Raw genomic sequence first — 17,782 nt, 5'->3', positions numbered from 1 at the left:
TAGAAGAAAAACTTCATACAAAAATGTGCATATACATGGAATCATAGATATGATAATACTACTGTATTAGTAAAATGCAGGTTGGAGCACAAAAAGCCCCAAGTAAGGTAATTTTTTTCCCCTTTTGTTTCGTATTATTGATGGCTCTGCAGGGTTTGAATATATGAATTTATCTCAAAATTTTCAGACAAAACAAGAGTGGAAATGACACTTCTTTCTGTGTTTTTTACCCATTCCTGGTTTTGGTTAAGAATACTGACCAAATAACTACATGTGAACCCAGCCTAAGTACACATAAAATAGACCCTCTGAAATCTTTGTTTGATAGCCTCTACATTTTCCAAAACATATTTGCAGAATGTTCTTTTGGCATATGTTTGGCTGATATACCTTTGTACATATTTTTTTTTTTTTATTTGTGTTAAAAAGTGTAAGCAGCTACTGTATGCATTTCAATATAAGAGGACCCTGAAAAAAACATGCAATGCATTTGGAAAGTCTTCAGACTCTTTAACTTTTTGGGGGCCTCCCATTTCCCTTGATCATGAGATATTTCTGAGCTATTTCTTTACACCTTGATTGGAGTCACCTGGGATAAATTCAGTAGATTTGATATGATTTGAAAAGACACAGCCCTGTCTATATAAGGTCTCACAGCTAAACCATTCCAGAGATAAAAACAAGCCATGAGGTAGAAAGAACTGCCGTAGAGACCAGAAACAGGATGGTTTGGAGGCCCAGATCTGGAAAAGGGTGCAAAAATATTTCTGCTGCACTGAAAGCTCCCAATAGCTCAGTGGCCTAGATCATTCTAAGATGGAAGAAGTTTGGAGCAACCAGGACTCTTTCTAGAGATGGCCACCCCACCAAACAATTGGGGTAGAAGGGTCTTGATAAACGAGTTGACCAAGATTTCAATGGTCACTCTGGCTGAGCGCTAAAAATCCGGTATGCAGATGGGAAAAACAGCACCTCACCAATCAAGGCTTTATTGTAGAGTGGCCATAAAGAATGCTTTCCGAAGTAAAAATTAAATGAAAGCCTGCCTGGAGTTTGCAAAAAAAAACTTGACAAGCAAGATTCTTTGGTCTAATGAAACCAGAATTAAGGGGGTATTCCGGCCTTAGACATCTTATCCCCTATCCAAAGGATTGGAGATAAGAATTCTTATCGTGGTGGTCCCGCTGCTGGGACCCCCCTTGATCCTCGTGCAGCACACGTAATTTTGTGCTGGGTGCTGCTCTAGAGACGAGACGTGATGTCACCCCACTCCCCTTGTGCCCTCTCGTGACATCACGCCCCCTTCATTCATGTCTATGGGAGGGGGCGTAAGGGCCGTCACACCCCCTCCCTTAGACCTGAATGGAGGGGGTGTGGTGTGGCATGACGTCTCTGGTGCAGCGCCCGGTACAGAATGCCGGGTACTACACAAAGATCGTGAGGGGTCCCAATGGCGGGACCCCCGGGATCAGACATCTTATCCTCTGTCCTTTGCGTAGGTGATAAGATATCTATTGCGCAATACCCCTTTAAACTTTTTGGCCTCAATTCTAAGTATATTGTCTTGAGGAAAAGAGACACCGCTCATCACCTGCCCAATACCATCCCTACAGTGAATCATGCTGTGAGAGGATTTCAGTGGCTGGGACAAGGAGACTGGTCAGAGTTGAGGGAAATCCGAATGAAACAAAGTAGAGAGATATCCTTAATAAAAACCTGATTCAGAGTGCTCTGGGCAGAAGATTCACATCACAACAAAACAATGACCCTAAGCACACAGCCAAGGCAAAACAGGAGCAGCTTAGGACAACTCGGTGAATATACTTGAGTAGGCCAGCCAGAGCCCTGACCTTAACATCTCTAAAAAGACCTGAATTGGCTGTTCATCAATGATCCCCACCAACCTAACAGAGCTTTAGAGGGTCTGCATAGAAGAATAGCTGAAAATCCCCAATCCCAAGTGTGCAAACATCATACCCGAGAAGACTAAAGGCTGTGATCCCTGCCAAAGCTGCTAAGTACTGAGTCAAGGGTCTGAATACTTATTTCAATGTCAATATACAATATTTTAGTTTTTACTTTTCAATAAATTAGCGGACATAACTCATATCATGTTTTCACTTTGTCACTATAGGGTACTGAATGCAGAAAGATGGAGAAACTTGATTATTTTTAGCTCAAGACAACATAAAATGTTAAAAAAAAAGTGAAAGGGTCTGAAGGTTTTCCAAATGCATTGTATAGCAAGTGCAATGTTGTTTTTTAGGTTCTTTTTTTTTTCTTTTTTAACAATGAGAGTCATTGACTATGCAACTCTATAGGCATATAAGTAGGCACTAAATGAGTGTTAAGGAAAGCCAAACTGTGCCCCAATGACAGATGTCAAGGTGAAGAAAGATCATGCATGTAGAAATCCTTGTATGGAGGGTAAACTGAACAATCTGCTAGCGTATCATCCACAAAATGTCTTTGGAGTTAATTTATCATCTGAGGTTCTTGTGATGTTGAAGTAGAAATTCCCTACCATATTATTAGATCATGCATCTACTTTAATAACTTGATATATTAGGCACATCTTCACAACTGCAACAACAAAGCAAACATTCTGTAAGGGTTTTAAAGGAGTATTCCCATTAAAAAAATAAATTTCATATCAACTGGCTCCAGAAAGTTAAACAGATTTGTAAATTGCTTCTATTAAAAAATCATCATCCTTCCAGTACTTATCAGCTGCGGAAGTTGAGTTGTTCTTTTCTGTCTGACAACAGTGCTCTCTGCTGACACCTCTGTCTGTCTCAGGAACTGTCCAGAGTAGGAGCAATTCCCCATATCAAACCTCTCATGCTCTGGACTGTTCCTGAGACAGACAGAGATGTCAGCAGAGAGTACTGTTGTCAGACAGAAAAGAACAACTCAACTTCAGCAACTGGAAGGATTAATATTTTTTAATAGAAGTAATTTACAAATCTGTTTAAAGGGGTACTCCTCCCCAGACATCTTATCCCTTATCCAAAGGATAGGGGATAATATGTCTGATCACGGAGGTCCCGCCGCTGGGGACCCCCGCGATCTCTGCAGTGGCACCTCACTGTCATCATTACAGAGCAAACTGGCTCTGTTCGTGATGACAGGGCAATGCAGGGGACGGAGCATCATGACGTCACGGCTCTACCCCTGTGACATCACGTCCCGCTCACTCATTACAAGTATATGGGAGGGGGCGTGGCAATCATCACTCCCCCTCCCATAGACTTGTATTAAGGGGGCAAGGCGTGATGTCACAATGCTCCATCCCCTGCATCGTCCCATTATTATGCACAGAGCCAGTTTGCTCTGTAGTAATGACAGCAGGGTGCAGCTGCAGAGCTTGCGTTGGTCCCCAGTGGCAGGACCCCCCGATCAGACATCTTATCCCCTAACCTTTGGATGGGGGTTAAGATGTCTGAGGCGGAGTACCCCTTTAACTTTCTGGAGCAAGCTGATATAAAAAAAAATGTTTTTTTTTTTTACTGAAATACCCCTTTAAGTCTGCTCTGGTCATTAGTCTTTTTTTTCCTCCCTTGGGGGGGGGGGGGGGCTGATTTACTAGAGCCAGCATTTCATAGGACAGTCTTTCATTAACCCATGCAGTGTGTGTGTGTGTCTAATTCAAAAAAATAGGGAAGGGAACAGTGGTCACTGGGTGAAGTAGTGTGGTGACCGGGTGCTCTATTCCCAGCGAAATCACAGTCTGCAGATGTTCTCACCTGTCCTTCAGTGAACGGAGAAGGCTAAAGAAGTATGGCAGTGCAGCTGCACGTGGAATTCTAAGAAGCCAGCTACCTCTCCTCGCAACTACCTGCGGACTTTGCATGATCCACACTGGTCTTTGCTTTTGTATTACTGAAGAATACTTATATAAAGAAAGAAGAATTGTTGCAGTAAATTAGTGTGTGTGAGCCTTTTTTCTAGTGTGTGTGTGTGTGTGTGTGTGTGTGTGACATCGGTGGCATTGGGGCAATTTACTTAGACTAGCGGATCACTCGCAGGTTATTAGTAAACTCCCACTATCGTTCGTTTCAGCTGATTTATTAAAAGGCTCTGAAACTATGAGGCCGTGAACTGCAGAGTGAAATCTATGCCAGCTCCGAGCTGGCACAGATTTCAACTACGATTTATGCCAGTTAATTGCAGTAAATCATACTAAATTTGACGAGACACAGTGGCCATGCCCCTCCACCAACGTATTCTGAAGTGTCCAGTGTGGCATAAATCTGTCAAAAAGTCATACATTTATGTACAACTGAGCATTGCGCAAAAATGTGGGATTTTTTTTATGCCAATCACTTGGCGGAAACGAACTCACAGGTTCAACTGAGTTTCAAAAAGTCTTAACATATTTTTGCATAAAAAGGAGTAGGACATGGATACATTCTCTCCTTTATTTTTGCAATTAGGAAAAGATAGATTCTAACATACCTTTTCAAGGTTAGGGGCATCCAGATATTTTGTGGCCACTTCAGATATTTTCATACCCACATTGTTTACTTAAAAAAAAAAAAATTGGTAATATTAAACTAGCAATAGTATGTCAATAACATGTTTTATACACTGATATAGAGCATTACAAAACATTTAGTGGCAGATTTAGTGAAGACCAGCATTTTACACACTGCTCTGTAGATAAACTGTGCTGGAGGAAATGTATTTGTGGTGCAGGCCTTTTAATAATTTTGTCGCATCTTAAGCTGTCCGTGTTCCACAGACTGGACTCTTTTAACTACAATTTACACCACTTATTATATTGTATTACATAAGTCTTGGCTTATTTATCACTATTTGGTTATCTCCATATGGGTTTATAGAACAGATTTGTTCATCTACACTTGGTGTCCATTCACCCTTAGGGTATGTTCACACTGCGGAATCCCCGTGGAATTCCATGAGTAAAAGTCCGCACAGTGAACATTACCATCAGTGTGAATGGATCTTTCGTGAGACCCGTTCACACTGCAGAATTTCAGCGGCGGACAATTCCGCCGCTGAAATTGTTCCGCGCAAAGAAAGAACATGTTCATTCTTTGCGCGGAAGTCCGCGAGTGCTGCATAGCCGTCAATAGTGACGTCGCAGTGCTGCGCGGTCCTACTGCCGCCGCTGGCTGCCAGTCTGAATTCAGAGATTCCGTTCACACTCTGTAGTGTGAATATACCCTTATGCATTTATTTTTACTTTTTTTACTAAATTTTTGCAGTTTTTTTTAATATTTTTGTGATATATTTTATGTACAATAAATCATTAACTTTCTTATAGTACCATTTTTGTGTCTGATGTTTTTTAGTTGGTGGGGTTCAAGAAACTGAAGTATGTGAAACCCCCTAAAGGTAAATATGTCACTTGTTAACTCGTGACAACATTAAACAGTTAAAATCTACATTGCATGTGTTGTAAAGCCACTTTATTATTTGCGTTTTGGTCATTTTTCTGTGTTATGGCTTACAAACACAGCCTTACAACACACACATTTCTTTTCTCTCACTATGGATTGAGCTTTTTGCATCCTCAAAACAGATGAAAGTAGCAGGTATGCAGGTATTTTATACACCTAAATAAATAGCCCAATAGGTGAACACTGATCTTATGGTAATATATGGATTAAATCTGTTTGTTAATAATACCTTGTTCACACCACAATTTGTGCCTCAGAGGCACTGAGCGACATTAATTTCAATGACCCGAGCATAGTCCGCTAGTCACTACGTTCAAGTCATTTCCCGAGCCTATACAAGTTTTCACTCGGACTGCGAACCCGGTGTAGTGCCATGTTTTGTGTTTTGCCGTGGAATGTGTTACATGACTTAGCACATGTTTTTTGGCATGTCATTTTGACATTTTTCTGACGTATCCATGCCTCAGAAGCACAAATGGTGGTGTGAACCCTACCTAAGTTTGCTAATCTGAGAGCAACATAAGGATACTTTCACATGGCAGTATTCAGGTCAGTATTTTATCAGTTTTTTTTTTTTATCCAGGGTCCCAAACATGGAAGAGATATAAATATTTCTGGTATTTTGATTCTCTGAAGTTTCTGAATAGTTTGTATAGTATTGGAGTACAAATACTGACCTAAATACTGCTGTGTGAAAGTAGCCTTACTCTGTTAATACTTTAATCTTCTTATCTTTCACTGTTTTGATTTGAATGCCGTTTCGTTCCACAGTCAAATGTAACCCTAAATTGTGGGAACTCAGATTACACAGTTTGGACTTCTAGCACTACAGCCATTCTGTCCATTCCACACAACATTCTAGTGGTTCCAGCATTTGCCTCTACAAAGCCACAACTTTTGTCAACTATGAACACCCTATCAGTGGAATTTGTCAAGATGCTTTAGAGCCAAGCAAAAAGCATGTTTTGATGTATACAAATGAGTAGACAGTGCCCACAGGGATGAGCTGATCAGCACTAGTGCCCAGCATTTCCTTTACCTACAGCACAGAGGCTGCCAGCCAAATGCAGGAGGAAGTGGTAGGCAGCAACACGGGATGTAAATGCTGGGCACTTAAGGTTATCAACTCCACCCTGTGGGCATTTGCTGCGTATATAAAACACACACATTTCTTGGCTTACAAGCAGATGTTCTAAAGGTTTGGCTGTGAAGAGGCTTTAAACCCCTACCTGGTAGTTGTGAAACCATCTAACAGATTTCCTATATCATTACATACATTATTAATTTGGTATCTGCAGTCAAGATGACTTACAGAAGAAAAGATGTCCAGCGCAAATTCTTGCAGAACGTAGCTTTTATTGCAGAATTTCACCTCGGTGCACAGACAGTTTAGACATTCATAACACGTTTTGGCCCTACAACTGGGCCTTAGTAATAGACTTCCAGACTATATCACGTTAAAAATAGTAATAAACATGTAAATTACCCAGCACTCCAATGTCCAAGCCATTCAGTTCTTCTTGAATCTTATGGTAGATATTTGATCCACCTGTAAAGTCTACTTGAATATATTTAATTGTGCGTCCAGTCTCCATCTCTGTGAATAAATATTGCAACATTGTACACAGAAAGATTATACAGTAGAATCTCCTAGTAGCGGACATTCACGGGGAATAAAAAAGTGTCCACTATTGGGAGATGTCCCCAATTGGGGAAAAAGGCTTAAACATCTTTCTAAATGATGGAATACTGTTATGTACTTACTCCAGAGTGTAATTACCTATAAAACACAATAAAAAGCTAAATATAAATAAATAATTTTGCACTGTAATAAGGCTTTAAAAAAAATCTCAACAATATAATTAATTAGGAAAAGTAATGCCAAATCATTCATGCCAAATCATTCCCCATTCCTTCATCCCCCTGTTCTTCCTACTTCTTACCTGGCCGGCAGGCAGTGATGAGTGATGCTCTTCTGCTCCTCCCTCAATGAGGGCAGTGGGGGCTGCCAGCAGTGATGAGTGACGCTCCATACATCACGTATGCCCTTGTTGAGGGAGGCACAGAGGAGCGTCACCCTCACTGAGTGAAGAGCAGAGGAGCGTCACTCATCACTGCCTGCTAACCAGGTAATATGTAAGAAGAACAGGGAGATGAGGGAATGGAGGGATGATTTGGCATGGGCAGGGGGGGGATGATTTGGCAAGGGGATGAGGGAATGGAGAAATGATTTGGCATGGGGGGGATGATTTGGCAAGGGGATGAGGGAATGGAGGAATGATTTGGCATGGGGGGGATGATTTGGCAAGGGGATGAGGGAATGGAGGAATGATTTGGCATGGGGGGGGATGATTTGGCAAGGGGATGAGGGAATGGAGGAATGATTTGGCATGAGGGGATGATTTGGCATGGGGATGAGGGGATGATTTGGCAACTGTGCTGGGGCTACTACAGGGGGGGGGGGTCCAGTAGGGGCCAGGGCCCCCTGGGAACCTGAGCCACTTATTGGGGTATTGGCTGTACCCCCCTGACGGCAGCCCAATGTACAAGGTAGGGCGGCACATTGAGTGTGTTTTGTCCTCTATTAAGTGTGTTTTGTCCCCTATTGGGAGTGTTTTGTTCCCTAATGGGAATGCTTTGTCCCCCATTGGGTGTGTCCACGACCTCTATCAGGAATGTCCCCTATTTAGAGGGTGCAAGTACATTAAGTCCTATGGGACTATGCTGGGGAATCAAAAACTGTCCGCTATTGGGAGGTGTCCCCCAATGGAAGGTGTATGCTAAGGGAGATTTCACTGTGTATATATATATATATATATATATATATATATATATATTCTGCTTGCCTATTTCAATTTACAATCCTCTATTTTTATTATTTTTTCTGTAATTTTATCACTTTTTACCTATCTCAGCAGCCACTCTCTTCAGTTTCTCCAGGGTCCTACTTATCAGGACAACATTCAGGCCTCGTTTTGCAAGCTGAAAATGAAGTTATACATTGTTAAAAATGAGAAATGTTTCAGGATGTATCTGTAAGTCTGTAAGTTGTTACTTGATGTATCCTAAGAAACTCTACAGAGGACCTCACATTCATCATGACTGTGGTAAGAAAGAGTGAAGTATATCTCATGTTAGTGCCTTTTTGCACTCATAGCAACCATCAAGTGTTAGCATCTGGCCCAATGATTCCTCTTTAAGCTTCCATTATTTCTGCATGGCTTACAAATCCTATCCATTCTTTCAGATGTGCACATAGGAGCTGCTAGATCTGCATGCCTCAAACTTTCCTTTTACTTTAGCAGCAGTAACCCATTATGGAACAACCAAGTTTTGTGTACAGACTATGGTTAGGCAGCACATCATCAATGTCTTTGTTTAGTTTGTTTTGTTGTTTAATGTTGCTTTTTTTTTTTTTACATATATATTTTCACTAAAGTATATAAGAGAGGCTGTTTTCCTCCACTATGGTGGTTTCATTTGCATATTCTGTTCCTTTTTGTTTTGTTTTATTTTTGGTTTTACCCCATAGATGGATCCCACATGCTGAGTGTCAGTGTAAGAGCATTTTAACCGCACAGTGAATGCCCAAAAACTAATTTTAAAAAAAATGCCAGAAATGTTTCATTCCTTTGCAATTTTGGAGTTTTTCACAAAAAATGCTACATGTATCAATCAAAATTTACCACTAATATAAAGTACAATATGTCACGAAAAAAAACAATCTCAGAGTCGCTTCCCGTAATGAAAGCATACCAAAATTATTAAAACTTAAAGAGATATGGGCCTGTATATTAAGGTAAACACAGGCGGCATCTTTAAGGGGTTAATGAAAACCTGATCCAAACCTCAGACTTGGCCAAAGGTTTTAACAAGAGAGGACAGCACAGGAGTGGCTTTGGAAAAACTATGTGAATGTCCTTGAGTGGCCCAGCCAGAGCCCTGACTTGACCCAATTGAACATCTCTGGAGAGACCTTAAAATTGCTTCCACAGATGGCCCCTTCCAACCTGACAGAGCTTGAGAGGATCTGCAGAGAAGAAAGGCAGAAAATCCCCAGTTCCAGGTGTGCAAACCTTGTGGCATCATACACAAGTACCCGCACCATTTGAGAAACCTTGGCATGGTGTGCGGGCTCAATTGTGTCCTTCATATAAGGATACACTGGCTAATGTCTCAATTTTACATCAGTTTTGAGGGTTAGCTAATGTCATTGTTTACATTAATCACAGTTGTGAAACCACATTGTGATCCATAGGTGCAGGTCCTCCACTCCAATGTAGGTGCACAACTGCACTTGGAGTTAAGCAATGTAAGTGTTTATCATACACAAGTAGACTGGAATCTGTAATTGACGCCTAATTGGTGCTTTAACTAAGTATTCAGTAAAGGGTCTAAATACTTATGTCACTGCAATATTGTAGTTTTTGCTTTAATAAATGAGCACAAATTTCTACCATTCTGTTTTCACTTTGTCATCATGGGATATTGACTGCAGAAAAATGCGGGGAAACAATTTTTTTTTCTTAGCACAAGGCCTCAACATGATAAAATATGAAAAAAGTTACAGGGTATGAAAACTTTCATTATACATTGTATATTCCTATACTGAGCAATCACTTACCTCCAGAGCATAGGCTTTTCCGATCCCATCAGTAGCACCAGTCACCACTGCAAAGCAAAAAGTGAAAAAAGACACTTAGCCAAAGCATATACAATATACAAAATGTATGTAGATGAAGAGGCGGAGGCAATAAAAGTCCAATAAAATACTGTACTTTATTCCAACGGCAGCATGAAAACAGCAGGTGCATACACGTGGGACACCAAGGAGATAATAGCTATTTTGCGCAGCTAGCGCTTCATCAGACCACTCCTCCCCCACCTGTGTGACGGGATAAATACTCCTCCCTGCTTACGCAGGTGGGGGGAGGTGTTTACATTGTGTGACTTAAGACAGTGAATGATACATAAAAAACACACAATAAAAACAAACATAACATGTGCAAATATTCAGGAGTAAATATACCTATACAAAAACGCTTAAAGGGGTACTCCAGTGAAAACCATTTTTTTTTTAAATCAACTGGTGGCAGAAAGTTAAACATATTTATAAATTACTTCTATCAAAAAATCTTAATCCTTCCTGTGCTTATTAACTGCTGAATACTACAGAGGAAATTCTTTTCTTTTTGGAATGGTCACTGATGAAATCACGAGCACAATTCTCTCTGCTGACGTTATTATAATAATAACGCTTTATTTATTGTTGTCCTTAGTGGGATTTGAACCCAAGTCCCCAGCACTGCAAAGCAGCAGTGCTAACCACTGAGCCACCATGCTGCCCTTAGCATACATCTGCTATGCATGGTTGCTAAAATGGACAGAGATGTCAGCAGAGAGCACTGTGTTCGTGATGTCATCAGTGTTCAAAAAAGAAAGGAATTTCCTCTGTAGCATTCAGCAGCTAATAAGTACTGGAAGGATTAAGATTTTTTAATAGAAGTCATTTACAAATATGTTTAACTTTCTGCCACCAGTTGATTTAAAAGAAAAATGGTTTTCACTGGAGTGCCCCTTTAAGTCTAACCTGTCATTTAAAACTAAACTTCCTCCTGCTCTTGTGCGGATAATCCATTTAGTTTCTTGCTGCAGCAGAAGCTTGCGTTTATCAATCCCTTCTTTTATACCGACTCCTTCGATGCCGAAAAAACTCAGGAACTTACTATTATTATGTACTTTTGCCATGTGTTCTATTAATCTGGTGGAACCCTTTTTCGTTTTTAAAGAATGTACATGTTCTCTGAATCTTGTATTCATCGAGCGAATCGTGCAACCTATGTAAAATCTTCCACAGGTTCACTTGAGACCATACACTACATGAGAAGTCCTGCAACAAAAACGGTCTTTGAATTTTACTCGTTCACCTCCTACCACAATGAACTTGTCTGTGCAAATAAAATTGCACCAAGAACAAGTTCCACAACGGTGGTTACCTGGGGTAACGGGATTCTTCAACCAACAAGTCTTATCAGACTTTTGAAGTCTGTTGTGGACCAACTATCAGAAATGGTTCTACACTTTTTGAAGGCAATTATAGGTTTTTGAGAGGAAAAATATATTAAATCTGCATCATTTTGTAACAGAGACCAATTGTCCAGAATGGACTTTCTTATCTTATGTGCTACAGGACTATATTTAAATTCAAACGAAAATCTACTATAATTTTCTCTATGTCTCTTATTTTGGTAAGTACTGTAAAGGTGATCTCTTCTGGGGAGTTTTTCTGCTCTAATTTTAGCATCTTGTATGATTTTAGGGGGGAAACCACTCACTAATAATCGCTGTTCATGATCGGCCTGTATGGCATAATCTAGAGGATCACTGTTAATACGTTTCAACCTTAAGAATTTGCCATACAGTTATCCCGTACGGACATGTTCTGGATGGTAACTTGTATAGTGTAATAAGGCATTACATGCCGTGGGTTTTCTGTAACCAACAGAGGTAAGATTACTGTCACTCAGGCAAACTATAACATCTAAGAATTCTAATTCATGGATGCCTATCTTCCAAGTGAATTTTTAATTCATATCATTGGAAGAATTCAGGTCAGACACAAAGGGGGACATTTATCAAGGGGTTTAGTCAGGTTTTCTTTACTATAATTGTTGCAAAATTGTCGCAACTGCGACTGTGTGTTTTCGTGCAACAATTTGCGTGAAGAAGAAGAAAAGCAAGAAAATTCAAGCTTGCATACGTAGTAAATTTTTCTAAATGGATTTGCTTTAGTCAGGTATTAATTAATTGCAACAGTCGCAGCTGCGCAATAAAATGTCGCAACGGCCGTAAAAATTGACTATATTTACTCCAGCTCCAACATGGAGCAGGAAAAGCTACTGCCGCCCGGGCTCCGACATACTTTCTCCCCGCTACCCTCACTTCGCTACAGGGACACTGCAGTGAATTACATCCCACCCATCTCACCTGCCAGCGCTACACAACTCCCATCTGTCTGCTAACTGTTGCAAGACTACAAGTCCCAGCATGCCCTTACAGTGAGGAAACGCTGGGAGTTGTAGTCTTGTAGCAGCGGGAGCTGAGCGGTGCGGGCGGAAGACAAGGGGGGGATGTATATCAGTGTGCCCATCATTATTGAGTGAGGGTAGCGGGGAGGCAGTAATGGCAGCCCGGGCTCCTTATAACATATACCGGTGCCGCAGACTCCAAAATCCCCTGCTGTCATTTCACATTTCCCGCTGGGTCCTGTGATTGGCCAGGACTAGTCACAGGACACCCCCCCACATGGCTTTCACCTCAGCTGGGCCTGTCCGTGATGGGTGAGTGTGTGTGTCTGTCTCTCTGTCCTTCTCTATCTCTGTCTGTGTGTCTCTGTCTGTGTGTGACTGTCTGTGTGTGACTGTTTGTGTGTGTGACTCTGTGTGTGACTATGTGTGTGTGTGTGTGCGACTGTGTGTGACTTTGTGTGTGTGTGACTCTGTGTGACTGTTTGTGTGACTGTGTGTGACTCTCCGTCTGTGTGTGTGTCTGTGAGTGTGTTGTGTGTCTCTCTGACTGTGTGTGTTTGTGTGTGTGTCTCTCTTTGCTGGACTACAACTCCCAGCATGCCCTTACTGTAAGGACATGCTCGGAGTTGTAGTTGTGCAGTGCAGGCGAATGACAAGCTTGTCCCCTGCCCCCAGCTGCAGGACTACAACTCCCAGCATGTCCTTACTGTAAGGGCATGCTGGGAGTTGTAGTCCTGCAGCTGGGGGCAGGGGACAAGCTTGTCACTTGCCCTCACATCTCCTGCACCACACAACTACAACTCCCAGCATGTCCTTACTGTAAGGGCATGCTGGGAGTTGTAGTTGTGCGGGGCGTGAGATGTGCGAGCAGGTGATAATAAATGTACTAACCCATTTTTTGTGTTTTTTTTTTCTTCTCATTTCAAATCCGTGTATCCTGTGGACTCCTTTGGATTCGGTGGACTACTTCGATGACCAGCGTTTTTCTTTGTTTGATTTTAATAAAATGGTTAACGAGGGCTTGTGGGGGAGTGTTTTTTGTAATAAATTTTTTTTTAAACCTGTTGTGTTTTTTTCCTTACTTTACTTGACAGGCTTAGTAGTGGAAGCTGTCTTATAGACGGAGTCCATTACTTAGCCGGGCTTAGCGTTAGTCACAAAAACAGCTAGCGCTAACCCCCAATTATTACCCCGGTACCCAACGCCACAGGGGTGCCGGGAAGAGCCGGCACCAACAGGCCCGGAGCATCATAAATGGCGCTCCTGGGCCTAGGCGGTAACAGGCTGGCATTATTTAGGCTGGGGAGGGCCAGTAACAATGGTTCTCGCCCACCCTGGTAACGTCTTGCTGTTGCTGTTTGGTTGGTATTTGGTTGGCATAGGGGACCCTATGTGTTTGTTTTTTTTTAAATAAATAATTAACTATTGAAAAAAACGCATAGGGTCCCCCCTATTTTTATTCTCAGCCAAATACCAACCAAACAGTAACAGCCTGACATTACGAGGGTAGGCGAGGACCATTGTTACTGGCCCTCCACAGCCTAAATAACGCCAGCCTGTTACCGCCTAGGCCCAGGAGCGCCATTTTTGACGCTCCGTGCCTGTTGGTACCGGCTCTTTCCTCTTTCTGTTTTTGTGGCTAACGCTAAGCCCGGCTTAGTAATGGACTTCGTCTATAAGACAGCTTCCACTACTAATCCTGTCAAGTAAAGTTAGAAAAAAAACACAACAGGTTTTAAAAAAATTCTATTACAAAAAAACACTCCCCCACAAGCCCTCGTTAACCATTTTATTAATATCGAGCAAAGAAAAACGCTGGTCATCGAAGTAGTCCACCGAATCCGAAGGTGTCCACAGGAAACACGGATGTGAAATAAGAAGTAAAAAAAAAAAAATTAGCAAGTATATTTAGGTAGAAAAATCTGTGGTAATTAAAATGTAATAAATACACACACACATGTATGTATATATATATATATATATATATATATTGCTGCAAAGTGGTGTTCTGTAGTCATTATTTGTTTTTTGCTTATGTGTGCTAAAAAAAATGGTATTTAAAAGTGATTTATTGGTTTTTGCTCATGTAAGCCAAATTTATCAACCCCCTGTGATAGTATGATAAATATGTCATACATAAGCAAATAAATAGCAAGAAAAAAATGACTACAGAACTTGCTTACCAAAGCAACGATGATAAATGTCCCCGATAGTTCTCAAAAGAGGACTCCGTGTCTGTAAATATGATAAATACGTCATCATGAATCTTCTATAAAAATGGATACATTTGGAAAAGGGATTTTTGCCTGAAAAAATAAAACTTTTTTCAAATACACGCGACCGGTGTACCCATGGCCACACCTCCCGTTTGTGCAAACCATATCTCTTCAAACTGGAAAACATTACCTGTCAGAATAAATTCAAGAGAGTCACAAATGAAGTCTATGCACAGGTTACTGTTACGCCTAGCGCTCCGGGTCCCCGCTCCTCCCCGGAGCGCTCACGGCGTCTCTCTCCCTGCAGCGCCCCGGTCAGTCCCGCTGACCGGGAGCGCTGCACTGTCATGGCCGTCGGGGATGCGATTCACACAGCGGGACGCGCCCGCTCGCGAATCGCATCCCAGGTCACTTACCCGTCCCGGTCCCCTGCTGTCATGTGCTGGCGCGCGCGGCTCCGCTCTCTAGGGCGCGCGCACGCCAGCTCTCTGAGACTTAAAGGGCCAGTGCACCAATGATTGGTGCCTGGCCCAATTAGCTTAATTAGCTTCCACCTGCTCCCTGGCTATATCTGATCTCCTCCCTTGCACTCCCTGGCCGGATCTTGTTGCCTTGTGCCAGTGAAAGCGTTTAGTGTGTCCAAAGCCTGTGTTACCTGAACTTCTGCTATCCATCCTGACTACGAACCTTGCCGCCTGCCCCCGACCTTCTGCTACGTCTGACCTTGCCTCTGCCTAGTCCTTCTGTCCCACGCCTTCTCAGCAGTCAGCGAGGTTGAGCCGTTGCTAGTGGATACGACCTGGTTGCTACTGCCGCAGCAAGACCATCCCGCTTTGCGGCGGGCTCTGGTGAAAACCAGTAGCCTCTTAGAACCGGTCCACTAGCACGGTCCACGCCAATCCCTCGCTGACACAGCGGATCCACTACCCGTAAGCCGAATCGTGACAGTTACTCTTGTCCGTTTCACCCATAATTTCTCTAATAACATACAAGTATCTTGGGGAATACAGGTATATAGGCTCTCGATGTCTGTGGACATCAAGAGACTATTTTCCGGCCATGCCATACCTTCTAAAGACTGTAAACATTCCATAGTGTACCTTACCAACGTCGGGACTTCTGAGAGCAACGGATGTAACAACCAGTCCATAAACTTAGACAGGGGTTCTGTAAGAGAGCACACTCCGGAAATAATAGGGCGTCCGGGTGGGCTCTCTAAATTTTTGTGATCTTTAGGTAAAAAGTACCAATGAGCAGGAGGAGGAAATTTTGGAAGTAGTTTTTCTGCTATGTTTTTAGAAATTACTCCTTTCTCCATATAGGCTCTTAGCAAAGATCGCAGCCTGTCTGTGAGCCTAGAAATGGGGCTCCCAGACAACCTTCAATAGTTGCATGTGTCATTAAGTTGTCTGTAGGCTTCTTGACAATAATAATCTCTAGTCTAAAGCACAACATTACTATCCTTATCGGATTTCCTTACAATAATGTCCTCCCTCTTTTTTAAGTGACTTTAGTTCTTCTTTTGACAAATTATTCTCATCTGCTGGATATCTTAAAGCCTGAATGTCTTCAAGGACTCTCCTGAAAAAAACATCAAGATGACTACCATTGCAAAGAACCATCGCAGTATGGAGAGGATCCTGTTTTCATGCAGCAGTGGACGGAGATCCACATAAAATATGCTTTAGAGATGATGCGATTGGTCATCTCAAGGCATGAAAAGGAGTATGCTACCATTGTGGAAGAATTGAATAAAAAAAAGAATCGAATTGCGGAGTCACCTTTCTGAGACACAATATATTTCTTTACAGAAAAAAGTTGAGAAACGAACTTTGGCAGTGCAAGCTACTATTAAATAGATCAAAAGTGACAAATTCATGCGAGACAAGATGGACTTTGATACTAACAAAGTTTTTTTTTATTTACCAACCCCCAAAAATATCTGAATAACCGCAAGCAAAAAAACTTTAAAAGAAAGTCAAAACATGCCGAATTTTGGACCTCCGACTCTGAATCAAGTGGCACAGAAGAGAGAATTCCTAACAATTCATAAGATGGAACCGGCAGTGTCATCTTTATCCACTCAAACCCACCAACCTCCAGAGAGTCACCCTTTTGGGGGAAGGTAGAGGACGAGGAGAGGTTGGAAGAGGTCACAACAAAAGTTACAAGAGAAAGTCGGTCTCTTGGAGGTAACAGGAGAGATATCTCCTGATTATACTCAGACTGGGGGTTAATTGACTGTCATAAATTTGACTGATTATGTCATCTCTGACTTAAAGGGTAGCTCTCACTAAGGGGTTACATTTTTGCATGGTAGAGAAATTTGATAATGTGGATTTTGTCATTGACCTGTATAAATCTATTCGCAAATTACATTTAAAAAAGTTTTTTTCTAACAAACCTGTCAGAACTAATTTTCGTCCTGAAGGTGAAATCCCGGCGACCATTGGTCCCCTTGGCTTCAGTGCCTTCAGAGCAGCAGCATCTGCAGAATTGGATTGTATTGACATGCTTACTGAATTATTGGGTGAGAGGAACATTCTGGAGATGGTTCCCTCCCCTGAGTCTCAGCTTTTTGTTGAGTTCAGGGGAGGGATAAAGTCTTCATTCTGCCCCCCAATCCAAAATGGTAGTCCTCTTGATGTTTTTTTCAGGAGAGTCCTTGAAGACATTCAGGCTTTCAGATATCCAGCAGATGAGAATAATTTGTCAAAAGCAGAACTAAAGGCACTTGATAACTTAAAAAACAGGACATTATTGTAAGGAAATCCGATAAGGATAGTAATGTTGTACTTTTGACTAGAGATTATTATTGTCAAGAAGCCTACAGACAACTTAATGACACATGCAACTATCGAAGGTTGTCTGGGAGCCCCATTTCTAGGCTCATCGACAGGCTGCGATCTTTGCTAAGAGCCTATATGGAGAAAGGAGTAATTTCTAAAAACATAGCAGAAAAACTACTTCCAAAATTTCCTCCTTCTGCTCATTGGTACTTTTTACCTAAAGTTCACAAAAATCTAGAGAGCCCACCCAGACACCCTATTGTTTCTGGAGTGTGCTCTCTTACAGAACCCCTGTCTAAGTTTATGGACTGGTTGTTAAGTCT

At 41.8% G+C, this 17,782-nt stretch overlaps 1 protein-coding gene across 1 annotated transcript in view; it reads right to left on the bottom strand.

Annotated features, from left to right (window-relative positions):
* Positions 1-17,782, bottom strand: part of LOC130368773 (17-beta-hydroxysteroid dehydrogenase type 3-like) — a 41,856-nt gene that overhangs the window by 20,177 nt on the left and 3,897 nt on the right. Inside the window, exons 2-5 of the mRNA XM_056572973.1 lie at positions 10,051-10,097; positions 8,333-8,408; positions 6,913-7,023; positions 4,459-4,526 (exon numbers count right to left, since the gene is read on the bottom strand). Coding sequence (XP_056428948.1) covers positions 4,459-4,526; positions 6,913-7,023; positions 8,333-8,408; positions 10,051-10,097 — 302 coding nt within the window. The remainder of the gene's footprint in view (positions 1-4,458; positions 4,527-6,912; positions 7,024-8,332; positions 8,409-10,050; positions 10,098-17,782) is intronic.

Source organism: Hyla sarda, chromosome 4 (genome assembly GCF_029499605.1).
Source record: "Hyla sarda isolate aHylSar1 chromosome 4, aHylSar1.hap1, whole genome shotgun sequence".
Classification (NCBI taxonomy): Eukaryota; Metazoa; Chordata; class Amphibia; order Anura; family Hylidae; genus Hyla; species Hyla sarda.
This window is presented reverse-complemented; position numbering and strand designations above follow the sequence as displayed.